We start from the raw sequence: 25125 nt of genomic DNA, 5'->3' as shown, positions 1-25125 counted from the left end.
TTTGATTATGTCACACTGTTATGTGTGATGCTTATAATATAAACTTTAAAAAAAAAAGAAACTCTAAGGATATGAAAAATGGATGCAGTACAGCAGTAAAACATCTACAATTATTTGTTTAGTTTTCGCCACTTCTGACATCAACTATGCCTTTAGTTCATAACGTATTGTTGATGAAAAAAACATTTTGTACCTATTGACAAACATAATTTTAACAAATATTTAGATACCGTGTGTATAAATGTTTTATTTATTTTTTACAGAGAACCTCTGATACACACAAACAGATGTGGCTTTAAAATTCAGACAAGAAATTAAAAGCTAGGTAGAGTACAGAGCACAAAACCAAACACTTCTTAAAGACAAAGAGAATCTTGTTTAGAAGAGGTAATGTTGTCAAAACCTTCCTTACTACCTGCATTGTGACTGATATTTGACCATGAATTCTGAAAACGCAAAAAGTAGCATTTTTTTTAAACTATCAAATATTTTCGATATTTACCAAATTTAAACCAGCTCAGACTGTAAGTTCCATCAACTTCCAGATCCATGGTTCTCTGCAGTTTTACTGCAATTTTACTGCTCCTTTCTCAGAGACATTCTAAATCTTTTTTAAAGACTCTAAATAGGGCAAAAAAATAATTTAAGTGCCGTTCATACCAACCGCGATACTAAATTCAAGTGCTCAGTAAGCAGTGCAATGTGAATTTGTTTTATATGTAACTTAAATCTAAATTTTTAATCTTTAACCGACTACACACGAGCAGAACGAATTTTAGTGTACCGTAAATAGTCAGAAAAACTTTTCTTACATCTTGCATTCAATTCAACAAATGGTTAACAAACAAAGCCAATATTCAAAGCACACCATCCTGTACCATATACCTGTAGCTAGGACAATAATTAAATCAATCCCAAGGTTAAACTTTTTTTTTTTACCTCATCAAATCTCATCTTTTATGCTGTTTTGCTTTTTACAGACTTGAATCAACTCCAAAATAGCTGTAATCTATATGTGATTTGGCATCAATCAAAAATGATGAACCTCTAACCTCATATTTTCCTGGGATATAAATGCCTAATTGCAATAGTAACTTAATAGGAAGCTGAACTACAGCTGAAATGAAGGAGATTCAGTTTTTGTGTCCTGACCAGCCACACATTTGTGAGTATTTCATAGGCTATTACTAAAATGCAGGCAAGACTAAAGGTGAGAAACCATCTCAAATGACTCAACATCACAAATGTTATTACGGACACTTCATAAAACCACCAACAGTGGCACAACACACAGATGGCTGTTTCTATTAAAAAATAAATTAAACAGTGTATGACTGGATTGACAGAGACTTTCCAGTCACACCTGAGTGGTCTTTCCATTTCCTCCTTAAGTGCTGAGGCGTCACTGCTTATATTTGTTGCTCACCCTTCAATCGCATAGCTAATATATGTATTTCAAACATGTGAACCAATCTGTGACACTTGGAGTGATGAAATCAAACTAAACTAAGTCCAGTGTACAACCTTGTAAACACTGTCTATGCACCACCACTGTTCAGTAGTGTGTGTTCTGACCTGCCGTCCATCCCTGCAGTCATGGATTTCAGATTCGACGAACAAATTTCATTCATTAGGGTCCAGTTATTATTAAGTCCCAGCTAATGAGCCTTCTGCCAGCGCGAGGGCCAGTCGTTCTCCAACCACCTCTGGAGCAATCGGAGCACATCGATGCGCTGGTAAAGTTGGCAAAGTTCGGTGAGCTCCGTGACAGGTTTTTGGTTGTAGCGCAGGAGGAACTCTTGAGTGGGACTCTGGTAGGTGGCGCCGTGCGTGCGCTGCTCTAGAAGCGTGAGCTCGTCGTAGCTCATCCCCCAGCGGCTTGCAAAGTTCTTCCAGTTTTTGACAGTGCAGTGAGTTGGATCCAGCTTCAGCCTTAGGGTGTACAGAAGGTCTTCGTCGTCCATCAGGTCACTGATTTTGGGTGGAGGGGCAGAACACAAACATTCCTTGCAGGACTTGTGTTCTTTACTAAAGTCTAGAGAGTGGGGAAAGACAAGCAGACATTATGGGATATATCTAAAATGTTAATTCAACAGTAACAATACTTATATCTACATTAGTTAATGAACTACAATGAACAATATTTCTACTTCATTTATTAAAATGAGACAATGCTAATTTCAACATTTACTAATTTATCTTTAAAATCAAATCAAAGGTTGCATTTATTAACATTAATTAATGCACTGTGAACTAACATGAACATACAATATATTTTTACATACAGTAACAATAACACATGAATGCTTTTAAAACATATGTTAACCAATGCATTTACCAATGTTACCAAATGAGACCTATTGTAAAGTGTTACCATTATGTATAATATCTAAAATAATCTTTAAATAATTTTGATGCACGATTTCAGTTTCTACTGAATTCTAAATTTATTGTTGAAACTTTAGTGTGAATGAATGTGTTACACCAGCGATTCCCAAACTGTGGTCCGCGGACCACTAGTGGTCCGTGAGGGTACTGCAGGTGGTCCGTGAAAAGGCAAAATAAAATCTAAAATATTTTACCAAGAAATTCCCATTAAAAAGAATATGTAGGCCTATATTTATATAAAATGTAAATTAAATTGTCAAGCTATTGTGTGATTACTAAAATAGGCTAGTGGCACTCGGCCTTGGCGTTCAAGCTCCTTGTCGTCAGAACCACAACACCGGATCGGTGGATAGCAACAGGTTAGGTGAGCATTTATTTAGTTGTTTGTTTTTTAATATAGGTCTATATTAGACAGACGATACAAAGAGGAAGGGAAAGATGTGGAGGGTGACAAAGGAGGATATTACGTTCATATCGGGCTGGCAAATAGACTCCAATGGCTTTTATTGACAACTTTATTTTTTAACCTGGAATAACATTAGGCCTACTGTGTTTTCTTTAAATGTGTAATGTTATAGGGCAGAAGCAAATATGTTCTCATTATCAAATCACATGCATAGCTTTTATAGGCAGTTTAGGCCTTTTATAAAACGAAATGTTTATAAATGGAATGAATAAGGCCTATTATTATTTTAATTTCCAGTTCTCGTTAGTTTACATAGTGAAATGTTTTGCGGATGTGCTGTTAAGTGGACAAACTCAAGCCTACTTTTTGAGGACTTGTAGAACTCTGAAGATTAACGTTAGTAATCCCCTAAAATCGTGTACTTATTATTGTATAGATTTGATACTCCATTGCTATGGAAATAAGCCTGTTGTTCAAATGTACCTAAATATATTATGTAATATAATATGTAATATCATAATATGTGTATTATGAGGTGGTCCGTGAAAATTCTTGATTACAAATAGTGGTCCACACACACAAAAAGTTTGAAAACCCCTGTGTTACACAAACAGTCGATTACTACACAGGAAAGCAACGTACATTGTAACCAAATCAGCAGATTTTAGAGATTTTTTTAATTGGCTAATTGTGCATGCTCATTTGCTTGAATTAATTTAGATTTACCTTTACCTCATCATCTAATGCTCACTTAAAGCTAATCTTTAAAATCCCCCTGTAGTCAATAATTTGATCCCTTAAAACTCATCTTTGATATTTATTCCTGAAAAAAAAAAAAAAAAAATTCTTCATGCCTTACTCTTTGACGTGATTGGTTAAAAGGTAGTTTGTGACATCAGAAACAGCGATTTTTGAGATTTTTTCCTGTCTTTGTTTCATTGCAGTTTTAGGGAGAAAATACTCAGCAATGCTGTTGACTTATGAATTTGCACATGGCTTGTAAAACATTACATAGAAATATAAACAACTTTAAAAGCTTGATTTTCACCATAAACCACGGGGACTTTAAAAGGAGCACTATGTAAATTTTGCGGAAGAACTTGGTAGCCGGCACTATTTCTCTCCGTTTATGTACTGTATAGGACGAGTAACGCAGGTACTGGCCTACTCCGAAGAGGTTGTTTGTTGTCCTGCCCGGTCTAAATATAAACCCACATATAAACCCAGTCTGAATATAAACACTTAATAAAGGTTTACCGTAGTGTTTCAGGATAAGATAAAAACATGGTTTGGAATATACATTCATGTTGTACTTGCTCATTAGGTAAATTATGAACAACAACAACAAAAAAGGTACATACTGTATTTTGAAACAATTTCTTAAACACTGTTCATTTTACAAATTTGTTACACTATATATGTTGTGATCACTTGTAGCATATAAAACTAATAATCTACCATTGATTCATACCTGATGAAACAGATGCCGATGGAATAAATTCTGTACAGTCATTTTCCACAGGCTGGGTGAAAAAGAATAGATGTTAAGGCTTATGTATAAAATGAAGGCTCTATTATCACACTTAGCACAAATACATTAAAATAAGGGCTACAGAACAAGTGAACTCACACCCCTGAAGAACACTCAACTGAAACATATGAAACAAGTAGGGGGAACAACCGCACAGTCCCGATAAGTGGAATAAAATGTAGCCTTTGGCATTTACACAAAAACCACACTTCTTACACAGCCCACATCACACAACGGTTCAAGAATCAGTACACCACACAGTGTGTAGTTTGCATCTATAAATAAGGATGTTGTCAGAAATGAGTACGTGACTTCAGCAAATAATGATAGCAAGCGATCAGACCCAACTATATGCAAAGAAATGATATCAGGCAACTGAAAGAACACATGACTCACCTGTCGTATTCGGCCCACCGCTGACGTCAGATAACCAGGGGGAAGAGAGCTGAGCTGTAGGGTTACAGGATCTGTAGAGAACAAGAAGTCAAATTTCTATGAATAAATATGCTGATCTTTTATTAACAAACAAAAATTCCAATTGAACATGATTAAATGGAAAGTGTGGAGGCTCCTTAAAAGGTCACCACTCTGAATACCTGAACTGAGATCAGCAGAATTGATTCAATAAGCAGACACAAAATAAACATTCAGTGTATGACAGAAGCAGCAACAATAGAAATAAACAATAAATACCTCTGATACCTTGTGGATCAGTGACCTGAACAGGGTAATTTGACCTTAGAGACTGAAACACAGAAAAGAAAACATCAGCAAAGACCCCCCAGAGGTCAAACTTGCATCACACACATCTGAATCAAGACCTTAGAGGTAAACAATACACCTTTGTTTCTCTTTCTACATGTTGGGACACATTTGAAGAGAGGAGGTGCGTACAGTGGAAATTAAACTTTCAGATGTGTGGATAAACGAGCAGAGAACATGCTAGAACAAACCTCGGAGGGCGTCACACAACAAGGCAAGAGTGTGGGTTTCAAACCTGCTGCTCCCATCCAATGCTACTTTGATATCATGTATGAAAATCATGTCTAACCTACATAATCAGTGGCATTTGATCACAATATGAAAGACGACAATGTTTAGAACTCGTGTAGTCTGTCATAACAAACCAAATCTAAACACTACATATGATTCAACCGTGTCAGTGCAGTGGGTATTACCCAACGTCATCAATCCATAACATTCCACCCAAATCTTTTTTTAGAGTAAAGTAAGACTTTTACAAAAAAAAAATCTAAGGCTTGTTTTTGACAAAAAACAAACAAACATAGGCCTACCATCTCTGTAATGAATGTGCTGGGGTCAGTGTCCTCCACCGGTTCAGAAGCCACTCTCCCTGCAAAAATCCCAAAGGTCAAACACGCATCACATCGACATTGGCCCGTCAGTGTCGCATGTTAGACATGATCACACTGAACAACAACCCATTTTCCATTTGTGAATATAAATAAACAGAATTTGTGCTAATATATATTTGGCACGAAAGAACAGATTCAGGTTGAGACAAACAGTGATGATGCAAGAACAAAATGTGATCAGTGGCGAAAATCATAAATTCCATATATCTAATTTTCAAAAATGAAAAGAACCCGTTATTGTTTTGTCGCAAAGGCTCCTTTAGTACACAAGTTACTTGCCGGATTCCACAAAGCCGAGCAGCAGCAGATCACAAACACTCCTGAAAAATAAGAATTACGGAACCAACAAACAGCATAAAGAAAATGAGAAGACTGCTAGTAAAAATGACTAAGTGACAGTAAGAGGAAGGAAGTGTGAGAAATGCGTGTCAGTTTGTGAAAGCCTCTGTGCATGTGCAATTCAGTGGCAACGCTGTCATGTGGCAGATTCAAACAGACAGACAGACAATGATGATGCCATTCAATGTGATCGCCCCAATTTGCTATGCCAAAACAACGCTGAGCTTGCCTTGAATGCTACAGCAAGTAGCAACAGTCAACTAACCAAATTTTGAATGGTGCTTGCCATATTAAATATTGATTAGCTTTGTACAGTCAAGAAATGGTTTCATTTTAATGTCTGGGGGGAATTGTGTTTGTACTACCGGTATATTTTTAGAGTTTAAGCCATCATGAAGTAAAATTCATTCTACATATTATTTAAAGTATGTTATTGATCTTATTGTGAAAGATTTATCCATGCAGGCATTCTAGTTTTACCTTTTTTTAACCTGTGTAATGACAGTTTCCTCTGGTGACATGAAGGACTACTCTAATCATTTGGTCTGGAAAAGCCCCTCCCCTTTCTTGAGGCCCAACTTAGCCCCTGCTGCGATGATCTTGATCTGAATGATTATTATTAGGCTACTTTTATTATTAAACTAATATTACAATTAATTTGGCCCGCAATTATTTCATTGCGCATGACCGTAAAACCAACGAGTTGAGTTGCAATAAAAATACAATTTTGATTACTAAATTGACTCATTCAAAAAAATACCTTGTCAAATAATTTAAGACGGTATATAATTAAGTTATACAAAACAAAACATTTTGTAGAATATTTTATATTTCACTTTCTATATAAAGTGAATAATTGGCTGGGGTTGAGAGACTTAATAACTTGCACTTTCATGATTTAAAATGCAAATCAGAGCCTGACCGATTAAGGATTTTGAAGGCCGATACGATACAAATATTTTTTGGTTTTAAAATCCGGTATTCCGATATATCGGCCAATATATATATTTTTTTTACAGAAACACGCAACAAAACATTAACAGATTTCCCTAACATTAGTTACTTGTAGTTATTTATGAGTTTTAACTAAAATAATATGATAATGCATTTTAAAAAGAAACTTGTTTCTTTTATTGTCACAACAGAACAGACTGATGATAGTGGCATTAGCAAGCTTTATGGTTAACTAGTCTATGATGAGCCATAATTTAGCAATGGATAATGTCATACTGCAAATTGTAAAACATACATTTTCAATATAACAGGCAAGGAGAGATGATGCGTCTCATTGCTATAACTGTCACGCGCTTTTAAAGAAATACTTCAGTCACATTGTCAAAAGTTAAAAGGACAGTCAGTCAACTACACTATAACAACTTAACGTAACTACTACTAGCTAATTCCGTTTCACTCTCGGCTTATTTAACAGCAGCAAAACTGGACATGATAGTCACAAATTTTGTCATGCTTATTTGAGTTAAGAGAACTGATGGGGATGTTCTTATAATTGTAATTCAAGCAATGTATGTCTCGCGACCAACTCAACGAGTGTTGCCAAAAGGAACGGTGTAGAGTGCCCTCTGGTGGACAAACTATACAACTCCAACACTCATGACATGGTTCAAGCGTGTTTCGTCCGTTTTTATTTTATTTTTGAAATATTCATTTATCGGCCATTATAACTGCAGATACCGATAGTTTGGAAAATGCCTACTATCGGCCGATAATATCGGCCTGACGATATATTGGTCTGGCTCTAATGCAAATATTTCCAATATTGTGACGTGACATTGTTCTTTAGCAACAAATGCTTGCAATTGAGCAATTGTTAAGGGGGTCCTCTCAGACTTGTAGTTCGAACAAGTTCAGTATTCCTTCAAATGAAGACAAACGCTGAAATGCAAACCATGATAATACGCAAACCAGCAATAATTAAACATACTTTATGTATTTAACACAAATATACTTTATGCATTTAATCTCACTTTATTAACCAGTGTATTTGCTGCTGACTTTTGACGATCCATGAATTAAGCATAATAATCAGATTACAATAACATTTGGGTTTAATTTTTGTTTTTATTTCTGAATTAAGTTTGGAATTTTCTTCTCATGCACACTATACTTCTGTGATCTAAACTGAAAGGTTTGTTTGAGCCCTATTTTTTACAGTCTATGGTTTGAGCTGAGCTCTCTACTGTACAGGCGTGCTTTTGCATTATTCATTTCACTTTTGGCATGAAAGGTTTATATATATATATATTAAAAAACAAAAAGAAAAACAAACAAGCCAGCGAGCCCAGTTGAGAAAAAGTAACATAATACATTACATTAATTTTTTAGGAAGTAACGTAATATTGTAATGCATTACTTTAAAAAGTAACTTCCGCCAACACTGACCCAGTATGATGCTAGCCCTGAAGTGATGACCATTGGGTCAATAATAGGCACTTGAAATAGTCCAAGCTCCTGCAAAATAAGTAGGCCTATCTAAAGCACTATTTTTACTTTTATCATTCTTCTCTTTTTCAAGATAAAGCATAATAGAATGCAACTTATTATACAGAGTTATGTTAAAGGGACAGTAGACACAACTTCAGACAGAAAAAAATTCTGTTTCCTAAGGTTGGTGAGGGAAAAGATCGATCATGTAGACTGGCTATCACCCCAGTGTCTCGCCTACACCAGACAGTGTGCGTTCATGACCACTGTCGCTGCTTCACACGAAAGACAGGCAAACACAATTCAGAGGAATAAAGAGGTTCCCAAAAATGGTAGGAAATAATATAAAGGGTATTTTTCTAAGAAATCCATCAGCTGAAACAGGATGCCGGGTGTCAGATGTGAAACGCACTTTTAATGTAACGATGGTGACTGCAGAAAGTACATGCAGGGGGGAAAAAAAACAAGAAACAAACTCTGATGTAAGCATCAAACCGGAAAGAGTACCTAGCACCTTGAGCTGATAATATCTCTGGAAAGATATTCACTTATTCTGCCCCACTAACAAAAATACCCAACACTAATAATAATAATAATAAAAAAGCTTATGCGAAGTTATTTGATATCAGTATGTGCTACAAATGTGTTTCATCCTTCACAGAGGTGGAGAGAGAAACTAAAACTCATGGACAGATCTATCTAACGCACAGGTGCCACATTTAGCCCCAGTCATACTGTAGACGAATCCAAACCTGTGCAGCCTGCATCTATTCATGAGTGTTTCTGCTCAGCCAGGGAATGCAGAGAGCGTGTAGCTGCTTGCTCGGGATGCACTTGAACAGATAAAATGTAAACCACATCATAATATAATCCTGCAGGGCAAAACCCTCTGCACAGATCTTCTTATGAATGGCCACCCATACACTAGCAGAAGCAACACAAACAAATACTGTAGTATAAACCCGGTCACCTCTACATACAAAGAAGAAAAGCCTTTAAAAATCCAAACAGCAAGTTTTAGTAACTAAAACAAACAAATAATTAAAATTAAACACGGCATCCGTATTGCTGAAGTCACGCCATAGCTGTAGCATGATAAAGTCCACCTGGGTTGCACTTGATGCGTCCTCCTTTTACTGTATATAACCTAACTTACTGCAAATGCATTTGTCTACTTAAAACAACCAAAGACCTTAGTACTTATAGTATCGTTTGCTACAGCATTAATAAGAAAAACTGAAACCAAGTACTGTAGGCCTACTTAAAGACCGCGAAAAAAACAAGAGAGAGAAAAAACAAGCGTCCATCACTTTGCCACTCGTAAGCACATGTTTTCTCCAGAAACAAAGAAAGATTAGTAAAAATCAATCACGAAGATTTACTTACCAAATGGCTCGCTAAACGCCTTCAAACTCGTCATGTTCACTGCGATTGTTTCAAACATAGGAAAAGTTCGCTGAGGACCTTTACACGATAACTGGATGAAAATGTTTCGGGACAACACTGGTGTTTCCTTCACCTGTGACTGAGCGTGTTGCGCGTGCTATCCTGGCAGATAGGATCTACACAAAAGCCTTCAAACTACCCGAGCCAACTTTTCTTGAACAGCAGCATAACAGACATCTAGCACTTGTGTAATGACGTGAGCTATAGGAGAGCGCTTGAGCATGTCTCTCCCACTCAAGGAAATTGCGTCTGTGCGCGAGCATTTACGACACAGATAACGCTATTTCTCACCTCTGCCGAGGAAAACAAACGTGAAATTTCCCATAGCTAAGGTCATGAGTTTTTTTTTAAATTCCCACAATGTACTTGCTTTGTATAACAGTAGCCTATCTGCCAAATGTAAACAATGCATTGGTAATGAATATTTTTACAAGGTTTATCAATATCTCAAGTGCCACGACGAGGATATAAAGATCGGATCAATGAAATGCAATTAAAATATAATTACCTTTTTATTTTTATTTTTTTTGTAAGTAAAAATAAAATAATTTCTTTGCAAAATGACTTCTCAAACGCCTCGCCTAAACTTTCAAAAAAATATTTGAGTTAACTGGGATAATTTGTGAATAAACTTTTTAATACTAACTTTTTTATTTTTAACTTAATTTGGAAAAGGGGAAAAAAACAAACAATAGGAGCTAGGCTAAAACGAGCCCGCGAACATGTAACAGACAAAATACAGTTTCTTTCAGTTATGACAGCTAGCCTACTTACATTTTATTGCTATTACTATAGGCCTAAATTTGTCTGTCAATTTAAACTCGTTGCATGGCCTAACTTGCTGGGTGTATTACCAAAAATAACCTCTGACCCATTATGTGTAATACAGCGGTTGGAAAAACCTTCCTCAAAAATAGGCCTACTAGTTTCAGTTTGTGCGTATAGCCTACTTTTTTAATTATACTTTTGAGGACAAATCTCCTCACATACAGTGGAATATTTAATGACAACAGACTTGTGAGGACATTTTACTCTAAAAGGCAATATAAATTGGCCAAAACAAAATATCAAATATCATTAACCAGATAAATCAATGGAAGTCTATGCAACATCTTCACTAATAGTGTAAAAAAACATCTGTGTGTGGTTCAGGTAAACCCTATGTTTTGGGGATAAAATATCCCCACAAAGATGGCAATATCCGAAATCTTTTTTGGTCTCCACGAGGAAAACCACTTCAAATCATATGAAATTAGGTATTTTGAAAATGTAACAATGCAGAAAGTTTTCAATGATTGGTAGGTTTAGGGGTGGGGTTAGAATACACAGTTTGTACAGTATAAAAATCATTATGTCAATGGAATGTTCCCATAAAACACGAAAACCCAACGTGTGTGTCTGTGTATTCCAGAATGTCACCACTGTGGGTCGCTATAACCCCATGGTAAATAAAAATAAAAACATTACTTGCCTTATACAGTAATAATAATAATTTCTGCTAAGAATGATAGAGGGAATTGCTGGGCTCTTGGTTGATTATCTGCAAGGATAACATTTTACAAAAGTACCCAGAGAACAAACAGGTTTGACTAATCAATCAGAGTGATTGATTTGAACTAAATAAAATTAAAAGTAGGGTTTTAGAGAAGTGCACATGCTATGGTCACCCATGTTGCATGTTATTTTTCAAATTGTATTTACATTCACATTTGGAGCTCTGCCCATTTTAGGAGAAGCTAATTCAAATGAAAATGTGTGGCAGGAGAATAGTGATCTATTTACAGAATAGTGTCAGAAAGGAATAGTGTTCTTCACATGAAGAAAAGTGACAATAGTGCAATGGTGTTCCATTTACAAGATATGACAGATCACAGACGGCTCTGTCATACAGACAGGTCACAGACATGTTCTTACATGTAGAATAGTGCAAAGCCTAATAGCATTCAACTTATAGAATAGCAAGTAGAGCAAAATAGTATAGGGAACGAGCACAATATGTTTTGCATTTAGAATAGTGCATACTAGTGCTCTATATACAGAATAGTGACAAAGCAAGATCATACTTTGTGCTTAAAGAGCATCTCCGCAATAATGAGTAAACAACATTTCCCTGATTCCCCAAGCTCATTTATGACACAGTTTGGTTATTCCATCTCTTTCCTCCCCTCATCCTCTATAAATGTTAATGTTGGCTTCACTTCATTGAGGTGAAGTATTAGATGTATCCATGTAGAAAGAGGACATTAATACACTTCTTGGAAAGCACCAACCAGAATGATTAGCTGCTCGCTATGTACTAAATGCTCCATTGTTTAAAATGGCAGGCCATTGTGTAATATACAGCCATGCAATGGCCTGTTTTCATTCTTGAAATGGTCCGTTAAACAGCAGAGGGTTTGAGAAGAGGGACAACCTAAATGAAAAGCGAGTGGCTACTGTTAATCATAATCAAATTTAGCACTTCGTCTGGGCTAATTACTACTGAAAAATGAACATTATCTCCAATCATTTCTTATTCATGTGTATTTTCTTAATCATTTTTCATTCATTGAATAATGAGGGAGAGTTACTGCAGAGAGTTACTCATTGAGAGTCGAACCTGCAAACTTCGGGTTAAAAGTCTGACTCTCTAACCAAATTATTACAGTGACATATATGACAGAAAAAAGAAAAACGTGTCTGTTTTTCTGGCCTTTGTGTTTTTTCAGTGTCAAGTCTCTGGTCTTACATATTCAGTGCTGTGAGATGATGTAATATCTATCTATAAGTTAAGTGTGTGTGTATGTTTGTCTGTCTAATAAACATTCTGACATCAGAGAGGGTTGTGCTTTAAAAATTGTGTTTTAAAAATAAACATTCTGTCAGCTAAACATTAAGTCAGCTACACTGTTTACTTCTGAATATTAATAAACAAAAGACTCATGATGAAAAAAAAAACCACCACAAAAAATGTTCGATATATAAACTATCATCCACATAAGGCGTGACACGGTATCAAGTATCAATATCAACTTTTGAATATATATACTGTATATGAACTTTAGGCTATAGCCTAGGCCATTGCTTTTAATAAGGCTACACTCTAAAAAATGCTGGGTTGTTTTAACCCAATTTTGGGTCAAATATGGACAAACCCGAAATGTTGGGTTAAAAATGTAATGTAAAAATTTAACCCAACGGCTGGGTTAGTCCATATTTGACCCATAGTTGGGTTAAAACAACCCAGCATTTTTTAGAGTGTATTATTATTATTAATACTATTATTATCCTTCTTATGTGCAAATAGCATTACTGTAATAGCCAACATCTTGCTCTTTTGTCTCATCTTTCTTTCTTTCTTTTTTTGTAGCCTAACTTATAAAATGTATCCAAAAGTTTGTTGGATAGCTTTTCCTAATTAGTCAGTGGCTATATACAGGGCAGGCTATATACTGAAGACATACTGGCATACGGTCTCTGGCGCTGATTTCTGAAACTTGTTTGACTCTTGCTAATGTCCTCTTTCATGATGTCCAGGATGTCTTGAAACTGTTGTTGATTAATTCGAAAATATGAATAAAATTCAAAAGACGACAACTCTCTAACCAGAGTGACGGATTCTGCCAAATCCTCTCGTCTTTTAAGGTTATCGTGCACCCAAAAGCGCCTGTTTTTCTTTTGATATTTTTTTGTAATGTAAAGCAGCAGCAGGTCATCCATTTTCGCTACTTTGGTGTGGACGCATATATAGTTATCTTTATACTGCTTAGAATAAAAACCGTTGTCGGTCGTTGATGTGGACGCATATATTATCTTTATAGTTATTGTACTTGGTGTGAACGGGCCTTAAAACTGCATCATCGTTTGAGAATACCTCCGTTTTCACAGACCACACTACAACGAGAAAATGTAGTTTTTTTAAATAGTATCCACTTTGGAGAGCAAAATCTTTCCAAAAAAGATGCGTCTTTGTTGACTGAAACGCCACCTCAGTGTGGCCAGAAGGCCAAAACGGAGAGAAAAGGATGCAATTTCACACGAAAACATATTTGTGTGGACAAGGCCTAAGACGCACTCAAAGCTGAGATATCCCCTGGAATGAAATAAAAAATGTGTTAATGTTTTTATTATATTACAGCATAAGTAGATAAGGACACTTGTTTCTGCTATACCATTTGCAATTAAAATTCCTTTGAGGTGCCTCCACAGCTTCCGTAAAATTGTCTCAGTAACAAGCGAAATCCTTTTCCACTGTAGAAAGAGGAAAACCTTGTCTAATACGTATTAAAACACAATCGACACTTCTCTCCTAAATTAGTCTAGCACAGAACACATAGCAGGAAAAAAACCAAACAAAATAGAATATTTGTTACAAGTGCTTAAGAATGCAACATAACAGGAGGAAACCTTACTGCTTTGTTTCAAAGAATGATTTAATCTATTCAGAATGAGTAAAGAGTCTTTTGTAAGTTTGTATGTGATTTGGTTGAGCACAAGTCACTGTGGCAGGCCCTCTAACGTAACTCTCGACAGGGCTCAAAGACCACTGCCCTGCCATTTACGTGACATTTAAAAACTCTTTATGCGATCTGACGCTCCGGTCTGAATGATAACTGTTTAGAAATGCACACATTCAAGCACATCATTAGTGAACATCATCTCTGCTGATTCATTTGAATGCCAAACAATAGTAGAAAAGCTCTTCAAAGCAACAAGATAATAGTAAATGACAGAGAAAAGAGAATGACTATAATAAAATGTGTCTGCTCGCTAGCAGACGCTCTGTCTCATAAAGAGCGTTTTGGTCTGAAAACAGCTGATTATGTCTGATTCTGACATAATTGCTTCCCATCAGACCATTTTAAACTTTAATGAAAAGCATTTAGGCAGACTGTGTGGATGTGTGCGTGTTTATGAATATTTTGAATATTCTGCCTCTCATACAACAGCGCTTGGCCTAAATAAGAAAAAGACTAGGTTTTTAAGAGAGCAGAAACACAGCAGATGCTAATTTTTGTTGGATGATTGATGAATCTGCGTTCCGCAGTGTCCTATCTACGTTACACTGCAGTGCATTACACACCGGCTAAAGCTGACGGCAATCCCGGGCACAGCCTCGGGGGCTTCCTATGTTTTCACATGATGCACCGTGGGTTTCAACTAGATGTTCTTCTCAAACGAAAGGCTGCAAAACTCGGCTAGCACGTCATCAAGAGCCTCGATAACACAGCAGACTACTTCCATGAAGGCATACAATCAGTTGTCACGCTACTATATATCTCCCAATAATATGTTTTAGTAAGATGATATTTAAAGGTACTCTATGTAACTTTTTTGTCCAAAATACATCATCAGTGCTTCTTCCAAAATGTGTTTTTGTCTGATTCACTATTAAGCCTATTTGAAGTGTTGCTCCGGCTACTTTGACGTGTGAAAGGTTGATATGGAAATTGCTAAATATCGAACCTCTGGGGAATCACCGTTTAAAAAAGAAACCGCTGAACAGAGGAGAGACAACTGGCAACATGACAGAGTTCGTAATAAAACAAGAACCAACATTGGCTTGGCTTTTCATATAATGAAATACAATGATAATTGAGAGACAAGTGTTCCTCTAGAGCCTGATTTAGCAAATTTGATACTCACATTTTCACATGATTTTTCTTAAAAATTATATATGGATAATCAAGGAAACCTAAGTTGCATCAGTCCATTAATTCTTCATCTATCAAGTTATTCTTACGTTTCTAAAAATCAGTATAGATTTAACAGCAAACAGACATGTGTACCACAATGTATTTAGAATTATTCTAAATTATAAGTACAGTATAAACTATTAGTCAGATAGATGGCATGTAATACAGTAGGCTTTATAGGGTTAATTTACAGCAACAGAAAGGAAAACTTTGGTAACACTTCATTTTGATGGTCCCTTTTGAAAATTCTGTTGACTATAAGCAACATTGCAATTACATGTCAACTAACTCTCATAAGAGTATTAGTAAACTGTCTGCTTAATATCCAACAGACATTCTACTGACTATAAATAACTTTGCAACTACATGTCAACTTATTTTAACCCTACCAGTCTACTAATACTCTACTGACACTAATGAGAGTTAGACATAGACTGTATATAGGTGCAATATAGTCAACAGAATGTTCAAAAGGGACCATCAAAATAAAGTAAAACATGATTTTTTTTTGTCTTGAATTTCAGAATGCTCAGTTATACTAGCTCAGTGCTGACTCAGTTGTGGCAGTTTTTTTGTGAATTGTAAAGATTGTGGGTGATTGGTTATAACTTTATTAGTGGCATGAGAGAATTCGAATGAAATTTTTCTGAAAGCCATTTTCCACCAGAGAAGGTGAGTCCAAGTACAGTCCCGCTAGAACTCATTACCTGGACTACAAATGGAATCCGAGTTATGGAGTGCTTTGTGTTCACAAAGAGCACAAAGAGCTTTTCAAGATGAAATTCATGGACTGGCCCATGGTCACCCGATAAATAGAAGAGAATAACAGAAGGAAAAAAAAGATTGTGCAGTTCTGCAAATCTTTGCAGTTTGATAGGTGCTAAAAAAACACCAGTGCATTCAAGGTACTATATGTGCTGTGCATCCAGCTAATATTTGATTAACAAAAGGATCCCCATTAATCATCATATAGCTCTGTCCTCTTTCTCATTCATATTTAGAGAATCAGTTCATTGACATTTTTTTGTAAAAAAACTTCACTAATCAAATCATTTTCTAATTAATTTTATGCAGTCTTGCCTTTTTTGTTGAAGCTAAATATAAATCCTTTAAATGTTGTTTGTTGTTTGGTGGTGTTTGTTTTTTGTATTGTAAAATCTTATTACAAATGGTGTTTGTTTTTTGTATTGTAAAATCTTATCATCCCTAAAATGTGTTTCTGTGCCAGGTAAATACCATCTTAACGTTGCATGATCTTGTTGGTTATAAATTTGTATTGTCCCCTTAAATGTGTTATTATTTTAATAAAATTTAAAAGATTTACTCAAAGAAACAAATAGCCATAGGGCCTAATTCCTATTATTTTAATAAATTTTAATTATTTTAATTATAATAATAATTTTAATTATTTAAAAAAAAATTAAATATATATATATATATATATATATATATATATATATGAAGTGTTCAGATGCAAAAGCCTCTAAGTGCCATTTGAAATTTTCTTCTAAAATGATAATTTCTATCAAGCTTGTATATTTAAGTTCAGTAATTTCACTTAAATGGCAATGAAGATTACCTATTAATTGTCATTTAAGTGAAATTACTGAACTTAAATATACAAGCTTGATAAAAATGATCATTCTAGAAGAAAATTTCAAATGGCATTTAGAGGCTTTTGCATCTGAACTCTTCATATATTTTGCAAACACTCAAAGCCTACATTCAAAAAAATGCTGGGTTGTTTCTGTAAACAAATTGTTGGGTTGATTGTGCTGGGTCAGAATGCTGGGTTGTTTGTGGCACTGTAAACACATTCTTACTGTAGGTTGCTCATGCTGGGTCAAATGAGTTGTAACGGGGTCATTCACAAATAAACAGCTGGTTGGGTTATTTTGTAACCCTGCGGTTTTTAGAGTATATTTCCATGAGGTGTGAGTTGCTGAAATGCTGTCACATTAATAAAAACTGCCGTGATATTTAAAGGTTAGCGGTCCATTGTCAGTAGTGATGCATAATGAACACATATCAAAGTTACTTTCAAACCAAGCAGCTTTCTGTTTGTCAGCGGTGAATACGCTACTTGAACATGAGCTTAATCTGAGAGAGGAACTTTTTCGCTCACACTAAACTCCAGATGGTGCGCATTTCTATCAAAATGACTAAATTTTGCTGGAAAATGTTAAATATATAACATACTGAGAGCACCATGAGGTAGGGTAGGAAATGTTTTTCATGAACTCTTTTTTTATACTGTTTGAAATGGTTAAAAACTGGTAAAGGTCCCACCAGGTCGATTCTATTTATTCTATCATCCCTGCACTGATTAACTATTAAGTCCTGCAACGATAACAAAGTATTGCTACTGAACTATAAGGCCCTAAATGGTTCAGCTCCTGATTTAACCGATCTTATATCACAATCCATCACGCTCTTTAAGGTCACAAAACTCTGTAATGTTTTCATCTGTCTCCTAAACTCTGGTATAGCCTTCCTGAAAATGTTCGGGGCTCAGACTCACTCTCCCAGTTTTAAATTAACCCTAGATTAAGTCTATTTAGTCAAGCATTCATAATGCATCTCATTACATTGTACTCCAATTATGTCAGATCAAAAGCATGACTAACTGCTTTAAGGGTTATGAACAGGAGCAATGCTAACTATTTTTCATTTCCACCTCAGGATACCAGTCGCCGAATGAACTTTTGCTGCTTTCATGCAATGTTGTAACCGTAATTACGAGATGACAAGCCGTGGCGTTTTATTCGGAGCTGTTCACATCCTCAGACTCGGATTTATGCAATTCTACATTTACATTACATTTACATTTATTCATTTAGCTGACGCTTTTATCTAGCCTGGCAAGCCAGACCTACATCAAGATGTTAGGGTCTGGGAACTTATCATTGACAGGGCTCAATCCGAGGGGCGGGATAAACAGTTTTCTTTCAAATTCTCTCTGCACTCAATTGGATAGCGCTACAGCCAATCAGAGCAAAGAAGAAGGTGATGTAGTCAGCGGAGCAAGTTGATATATTAAAGGGATACTCCACTTTTTTTGGAAATAGGCTCATTTTACAACTCCCCCAGAGTTAAACAGTTGTGTTTTACCGTTTTCGAATGAATTCAGACGATTTTCTGATATTTAGAAGAATATCTGTAACCAGACTGTTTCTGGTCTCATTGTCTACCATATATATTTTTTCCTACTATGGAAGTCAATGAGACCAGAAACTGTCTGGTTACTGATATTCTTCTCAATATCAGAAAATCAGCTGAATTCAATGGAAAACGGTAAAACTCAACTGTTTGACTCTGGGGGAGTTGTAAAATGAGCCTATTTCCAAAAAAAGTGGAGTATCCCTTTAAACTTTTACCGTATCCAGTCCATAGCTGTCAACATTGAACATTGAAAATAAGGGAGATTTCCCAGAATCCGTCCCCAAAATAAGGGATTTTTTTGTTTTTTACATGACCCACAAACTTTAAAAATAAAACACTAATCATTAAAAGTCTAAAGAGTTTATAACTAGCCTACATATGTGTGAGAGAGAAATAGACAGTATGTGTGTGTGTGTGTGTATGAGAGAGAAAGAGACAGTGTGTCATTAAAAAAATAATATCATAGAGAATGTTTAAATACTAATATCAGCTTACGAGGGAAACGGAGGCAGTGGTGCTTCGGAGTGCTGGAAATGATTCGGGAGTGGTCCGTGCACCTTTAGCGATCAGAGCGCGCGCTGACACGGAGTAAAGCATTTATACTCGACGACACAGCACGAGTGCGGCAAAAATGACAAGTTGATCATTTCGCCATAGCTTTTTATCCGAGGATGAACGACTTCAAACCGAATATGTCCGAGCTTGCTCTGATCGTCTCAACTCGGTCGTCATTATGTTAAGCCCGCCCGCCGACTCTATACACCATGTGATTGGCCCGGCCAGAGTTGGGTTTTTCCAGCTAAAACGTCTATGGGGAGTTGCTAGACCACACTTTGCTGCAAAATAATTTTTGCTGCCACTAGGGTGCGTCTAGATTTCTAGACTATAGCTTTTATCCAAAGCGACTTACAATTGCTATATATGTATGTCAGAGGTCGCACGTCTCTGGAGCAACTAGGGGTTAAGTGTCAACTAGGGGTTAAGTGCAACACTTTCAAAGTCAGCACTTTTAAGTTGTTTAAATTCATTATTATTGCAATGTTATTTTCTTTGAGACAGGAGGTATTTTAACGCCAGACTATGCTCTGGTTGTGAGCTTTCATATGTTTTGAAGGAAGCGTGGCTTTAGAGACACTCTGAAGGGAAAGTGGGTTGATGGATCTTATGATTTCGAAGCTAGCTTGCTATTGCTAGCCTCTCCAAAGTTGCCTAGCCTACCTTTAAATATAAGTTCAGTAGTGCTGTCAGTTTCAAATTAGTGTCCACAACACCATTACCGACAACAGCTTTTAAGTGTGTGTGTATTCAGAAACATAATCATAAAAATAGACACACTGCAGCCATTTAGCTCTAAACAGGATATCCCAAACTTTATTTCCTGTGTAGAGGTGTACTAGGGGAGCAATCACAGTTAGTGGACGTCCATCTTATTAGATTGAGTGCAACACAAAAATAAATCAAAACAAACCAAAAAAAATCTCATATTTAATTATTCAGATCGAAATTAAAACAACCTAACGATTGAAACAAAACAGCGTGAAATAAAGCGAAAAGTGAGAAAGAAGAGAGAAGAGAAAGAGCGTGAGGAGGAAAATAGAGTCAAGCTCATGACAAGAGGACTGTGTAAGACACACTATGCCACAAGGCCACACACACTTGCATTAACATGACTCTCAGCGTTGGCTTGTACACACACAATGATTTGAGCCCCTACAAGACAGATAAGAGAAGCCTTCATTTAAATCTGCTATTACGTTACAAACAATACATTCAGTCCTGCTTTGGCATGAGAGCTTTCTGCCATGTTGTTTACACTGCAAAAAAAAAAAAAAAAATCTGTTTTGTCCTGGTTTCCTGTAAAAATATCCTCAACACTATTTGACATGTTAAATATTCAATTGTTATTTTCTCTTCTTCTGAAAGCTAAACCTCTTTAAATTGTGTATGCTTGAAACAACAAACGATTATTTGAGATATAGATATTCTCTTATATCAGACATGCAAATGTATCTCGTTTAATGGATTTTTAGATATTTCTACTGGAAAACAAGACAAAACGACTAGTTAAGGACAATATTCTTTGCTGTATAAGTGGATTTGCAAACCTTTATACATGCTATAAATTTATACATGATAAATAAGTGAAATGTAGACATTTACACATATCCTCATTGATCATGAATACCACATAGACTGCCATTGTTTACAAAATACAGCCTACAGAATTTCACTGGACACATTAATGCAAGATGTAAGTGAGGCCTTGGATTGGAGAGTTAGAGGAGAGAGAGAATGGGAGGGGAGGAAATAATATTATTTAAAGATTAGTATTAAACCCCTGAAAGGCTAGAGACCATCTGAGCAGTGAGGAAGAGAGAGGGGTTTAGGAATGTAAGACATACACAAGGCAAACCCTGACACTTCACACACATTCTCCTAATGTTTTACAGACATTTTCCAGATGGTTCACTGATTTTTGCAAGATGCTATACAGACTCGGAGCAGATAAATGGCGGATATGTTCCCTTAATTCTTACAGATATCACACACACACACACACACACACTGCTCAGCAAATAAACAAGAACAAAACAAGCTCTATGCAACAATCAATCCAAAAGGCAATATTTGTCATTCTGAAGTTCTTAAGGGTCTCAAATAAATACATTGTATTCTCTCTGTGATAATGGCAGAGCGGTGACTCTGCCTTCATTCAACTGTACAGTATATACATACACACCTGAACGCTTCAACGACAAAATATCTCATACCGTTAAATAATACATCCACTGCAACATCCTTGACATATTGCTTCCTTTGTTTGTACATGTGCTCCTGTACCAAACGACAGATACTGCCTTTTTAATAAACATGAGCAAGTAAAAAAAAAAAAAAAAAAAAGAAACATTCAAATGAAACTTACGGACAGGAAAACCAACCGAACAAGCAAACGAAACAAAAGTCTGAATATCTATACTGCTTTCAAACCTCTGTCGACTACGTTAATGAAGGGGATTCTGCGTACTATATACAGACAGGTTAGCATCCATGCATTGTCAACACGAAGCACATTAACATTCCAAATATGGACATGGCAAACAAGGGGGCGGGGCTAGGTTTCACACACACGGGGGAGGGGGTTTTCAATACAGCCACACCCTGATTTACAGACTGCAGAGCACAGATGTACAATTGCTGACCCTTGCTCTGCCAAAGCAAATACATATACAGTATAAACCGGACAGACCATGTACACTTTGAACGCCCCGTTCGGAGAGACGCACCTGCGGTCGGTTGGTGTGACGGCCAGCGAGCAGCACGTACGGCGAGTCATTGAAAATCTTCACGGCAGAACTTGGTATGGCTGTAATTCACATGGTTTCACCGACTCCAACTTCATTTGTTTATTGGTTGGTTAAATAGATAATAGGCTTCAGGAAAAAGTCTTTTTTTTTAATCAATGTCGTTTTTTTTCCTTCATTGTTTGTAGTGTCTTTCTTGTGGATCTTAGTATTAGCAAGCAACAGCGGACCATCTTCACCAGGGACTGAAGGTCATCATCGAAGCGAAGGTTTCCTATAGAAATGCCCTAAAGCTGGTACAATATTGTTTCCTTTCATTAGAAATGTAAAACCAAATAAAACACACGCAACGAAAAAGATAAACAGCTATTCAAGCTATTTTTTTTCTTCTCTTTCAAAATCAAGCCACTGAAACTACAAACCCCCAACACAGAATTCCGTTAAAAACGCTCTTTCGTCACAGGAAAAGGTGTTCAGATGCAGTAAAAGAGCTGTAGGCTGGATCCCTTCAGTACAAACACCTATAAGAAATGTCACCAAGGCCTCTTTATCCTTGCAAGGACATTTTTTTTTTTTTTTGGTGTGGGTAAAAAATGTACGATTCGAAATACAAAACCCACTTCAGGGGCTGTGTGGCACACTGCAGTTCTCCATTACAAAGATTTTCCCTTTGGCAAATTTGGCGCAAAATACACAATTATCTACGTCAGATCTACTCCGGAAGCGTGATTTTATTTTCACTTAGAACCACTAACATTGGAAATCAAACTTTTGGAAAGGACAGTGAAAAAACTCCTGCAATTGCGTTTTGAAAATTTAAAACGAGCTCCTTTTTTTCAGTTTGTTTGTGTTAGACCATGCTATCCTATAAGAAGTTTAAAGTCAAATTCAGATTAGTTCTACAATTTCTGCTTTTAAAATAGACCTACGTCTAAAATCGTGACTACTCTACGAGATTTGCCTTACAGCTCCGTATGCAGCGAATCTACAAAGTACAAAGAAGTAATCTCAGCAGGGTTGGAGGGAAAGCGTGCCCTCGTAAACTCCACATAGATGAGTGACAGATGAGTGTATGGGACATTGAGGCATTTAGCAAAGTTACTAAGCAAAAGTCTTCCAATTTTACATGCTTGTTAATTGTGTCCGAGAACAAAAATCACCAAAAATATGGCCACTGGTTTTGCGTTTTTTTCTCGTAGTGCGTGTCCATAAATGTATGCGCGTTGGTTTGGACGGAAAGTAACAGTCATAATTGTAAACTCTTAATGTGATGTTGGCAAAAGCATGTCACATGCTGATTATCTCACTACACTGACCTCACATACTTTCCATTGATTGCATAAATTAATAATCTAATCTTTAACGAACCGCGGTATGTTCATATTAGAGAATTCAGGATGTTCCTTAACCCGAGCTCATTCAAATAGCACTTTACGGTCTTTGAGAACGTCAGATCAAGGCTTGAATCGAAGTCTTGCACCAGTGCAGCTCTTGTTTCTGAAGCTTTAGCGCCAGGAGAGATTGGAGCTGGCATACTGCACTGACTTTATTGTTATTCTCTTTCTAAATTGAAATGAACTGCACCGGTGCAAGAGATGGATTAAAAACTGGCCTTCACAACAATAAGTTACACAGAGCTGCTCTTGAACACGACGAAAGCCGTTTAGAAGGATGCCCAAGCCGTAAACGAAAGGCAAAATTTCAACCCTTTCGGTTAGGACTGCTCAGATTACATAATCTGTAAACACATAAAGTGGTGTCTCTGAAAATTCACCCAAGTAAATTTACCGCTCGGTCCACATTGAGATAACAAACCTATAACACACAGCCACATTAACCCTTAGTTCCATGGCACTATGAAGGGAGCTTACAGATTCCACGGTCCCACGTGGCTTTTACACTGGTTTGGGTTAAAAAAGCACAACTACAGTAGTTAAAGGTAGCAATAGTAGCTTTCATAGTCTAGATTTAATGTTTGAACACTGTGGTCAAACCCCGTCCAATCAGATGCAGTCATTTAGCACACACAACAAACAGAGGAAAGAAGAGGATGAAGGAGTGGCGTGTGGAGAGAACAGAACAACAGGCCGATGGTCTGCGGAAAACGATTCTCCACATGAACCCGAAAGCGAGTCCACCGCTGTTGCCTTCTTTAGTCTTTTCCCTTTATTTGAACCTTTAGTCTTTGTGTATTTTCCACAGAATGCATGAACGTGTGTGTCACTGTGTGAAGGTGTGTAGTTCTGAGAGTGTATGCATGTGTGAGCGCGTGTACGTGTGTGTTTAGAAGCCCTTGATGTGGCAGTAAGCCTCAAGAGAGGAGAACAGGATGTAGAGGAGCCAGAGGCTGACGAAAAGCATGGTGGTCAGCACTTTCGCAGTCCGCGGACCCCCCAGCTCACCGCCGATGTCGGGCCGACGGCGGTACATGAGCACCGCCACACAGATGAAGGCGAAAATGGTGAAGAGGGTGACGGAGAAGGCCAGGCTACCCGGCTCCACCTTGAAATCGCGACCCTTTGAGTTGTGGTAGATGGCGGCGATGGACCAGGCCACTCCGATGCCCAAGAAGACGTTCACAGCATTGCTGCCGGTCACGTTTCCGATGGACGCGTCGGCGTACTGATCCTGTGTCGCTGCTACTTTACTGGCAAAGGTGTCTGAGAGGAAGATGATGAGGAAGGCAGGATAGGGGGGGAAAAAGGAGATAGATGGGGAAAGAAAGATTTTATTACAGTAAAATATCTTGATTATGTTGATTCATTAACATTCTGAGGGATTAAATAATAATAACTTAAAGGGATAGTTCACTCAAAAATGAAAATTACGTCATTAATTACTCACCCCCATGCTGTACCAACCCAGTAAGACCTTTGTTCGTCTTCGGAACACAAACGAAGATATTTTTGATTAAGTTTGAGAGGTGGATCACTGCTACATACACTCCTAAAGGATTGAAACTTGATGGCCCAGAAAGTCATTGAAGAAAATTTTTAAATATTCCAAGTTCAACTTTAAGTTTATCAAGCGACGCAAATACTTTTTGTGCGAAAAAACA

The 25125-nt window shown here is 36.9% G+C and overlaps 2 protein-coding genes across 5 annotated transcripts in view; both read right to left on the bottom strand.

Moving 5' to 3' along the window:
* Positions 1 to 227: 227 nt before the first annotated feature.
* On the bottom strand, positions 228 to 10203 carry edaradd (EDAR associated via death domain). 2 transcript variants are annotated; one of them, XM_039669650.2, is made up of 6 exons: positions 9869 to 10203; positions 5621 to 5679; positions 5019 to 5070; positions 4722 to 4792; positions 4266 to 4317; positions 228 to 2035 (listed from the first exon to the last, which is right to left on the bottom strand). In XM_039669650.2, exons 1-6 carry the CDS (start codon positions 9924 to 9926, stop codon positions 1659 to 1661), a joined length of 669 nt encoding a protein of 222 aa, XP_039525584.1. In that variant the 5' UTR covers positions 9927 to 10203; the 3' UTR covers positions 228 to 1658. The 2 variants fall into 2 exon arrangements, with proteins under 2 accessions (XP_039525584.1, XP_039525593.1); XM_039669659.2 differs by having other exon boundaries at positions 5028 to 5070; positions 9869 to 10187.
* Positions 10204 to 20108: 9905 nt separating this feature from the next.
* slc8a1b (solute carrier family 8 member 1b) overlaps positions 20109 to 25125 on the bottom strand; it is a 94918-nt gene continuing 89901 nt past the window's right edge. For all 3 annotated transcript variants that reach the window (XM_039669679.2, XM_039669689.2, XM_039669715.2), the window contains exon 7: positions 20109 to 24727. In XM_039669679.2, coding sequence (XP_039525613.2) covers positions 24351 to 24727 — 377 coding nt within the window. In that variant the 3' untranslated portion in view covers positions 20109 to 24350. The remainder of the gene's footprint in view (positions 24728 to 25125) is intronic.

This window comes from Pimephales promelas, chromosome 15 (genome assembly GCF_988280905.1).
Source record: "Pimephales promelas chromosome 15, fPimPro1.hap1.1, whole genome shotgun sequence".
Classification (NCBI taxonomy): Eukaryota; Metazoa; Chordata; class Actinopteri; order Cypriniformes; family Leuciscidae; genus Pimephales; species Pimephales promelas.
This window is presented reverse-complemented; position numbering and strand designations above follow the sequence as displayed.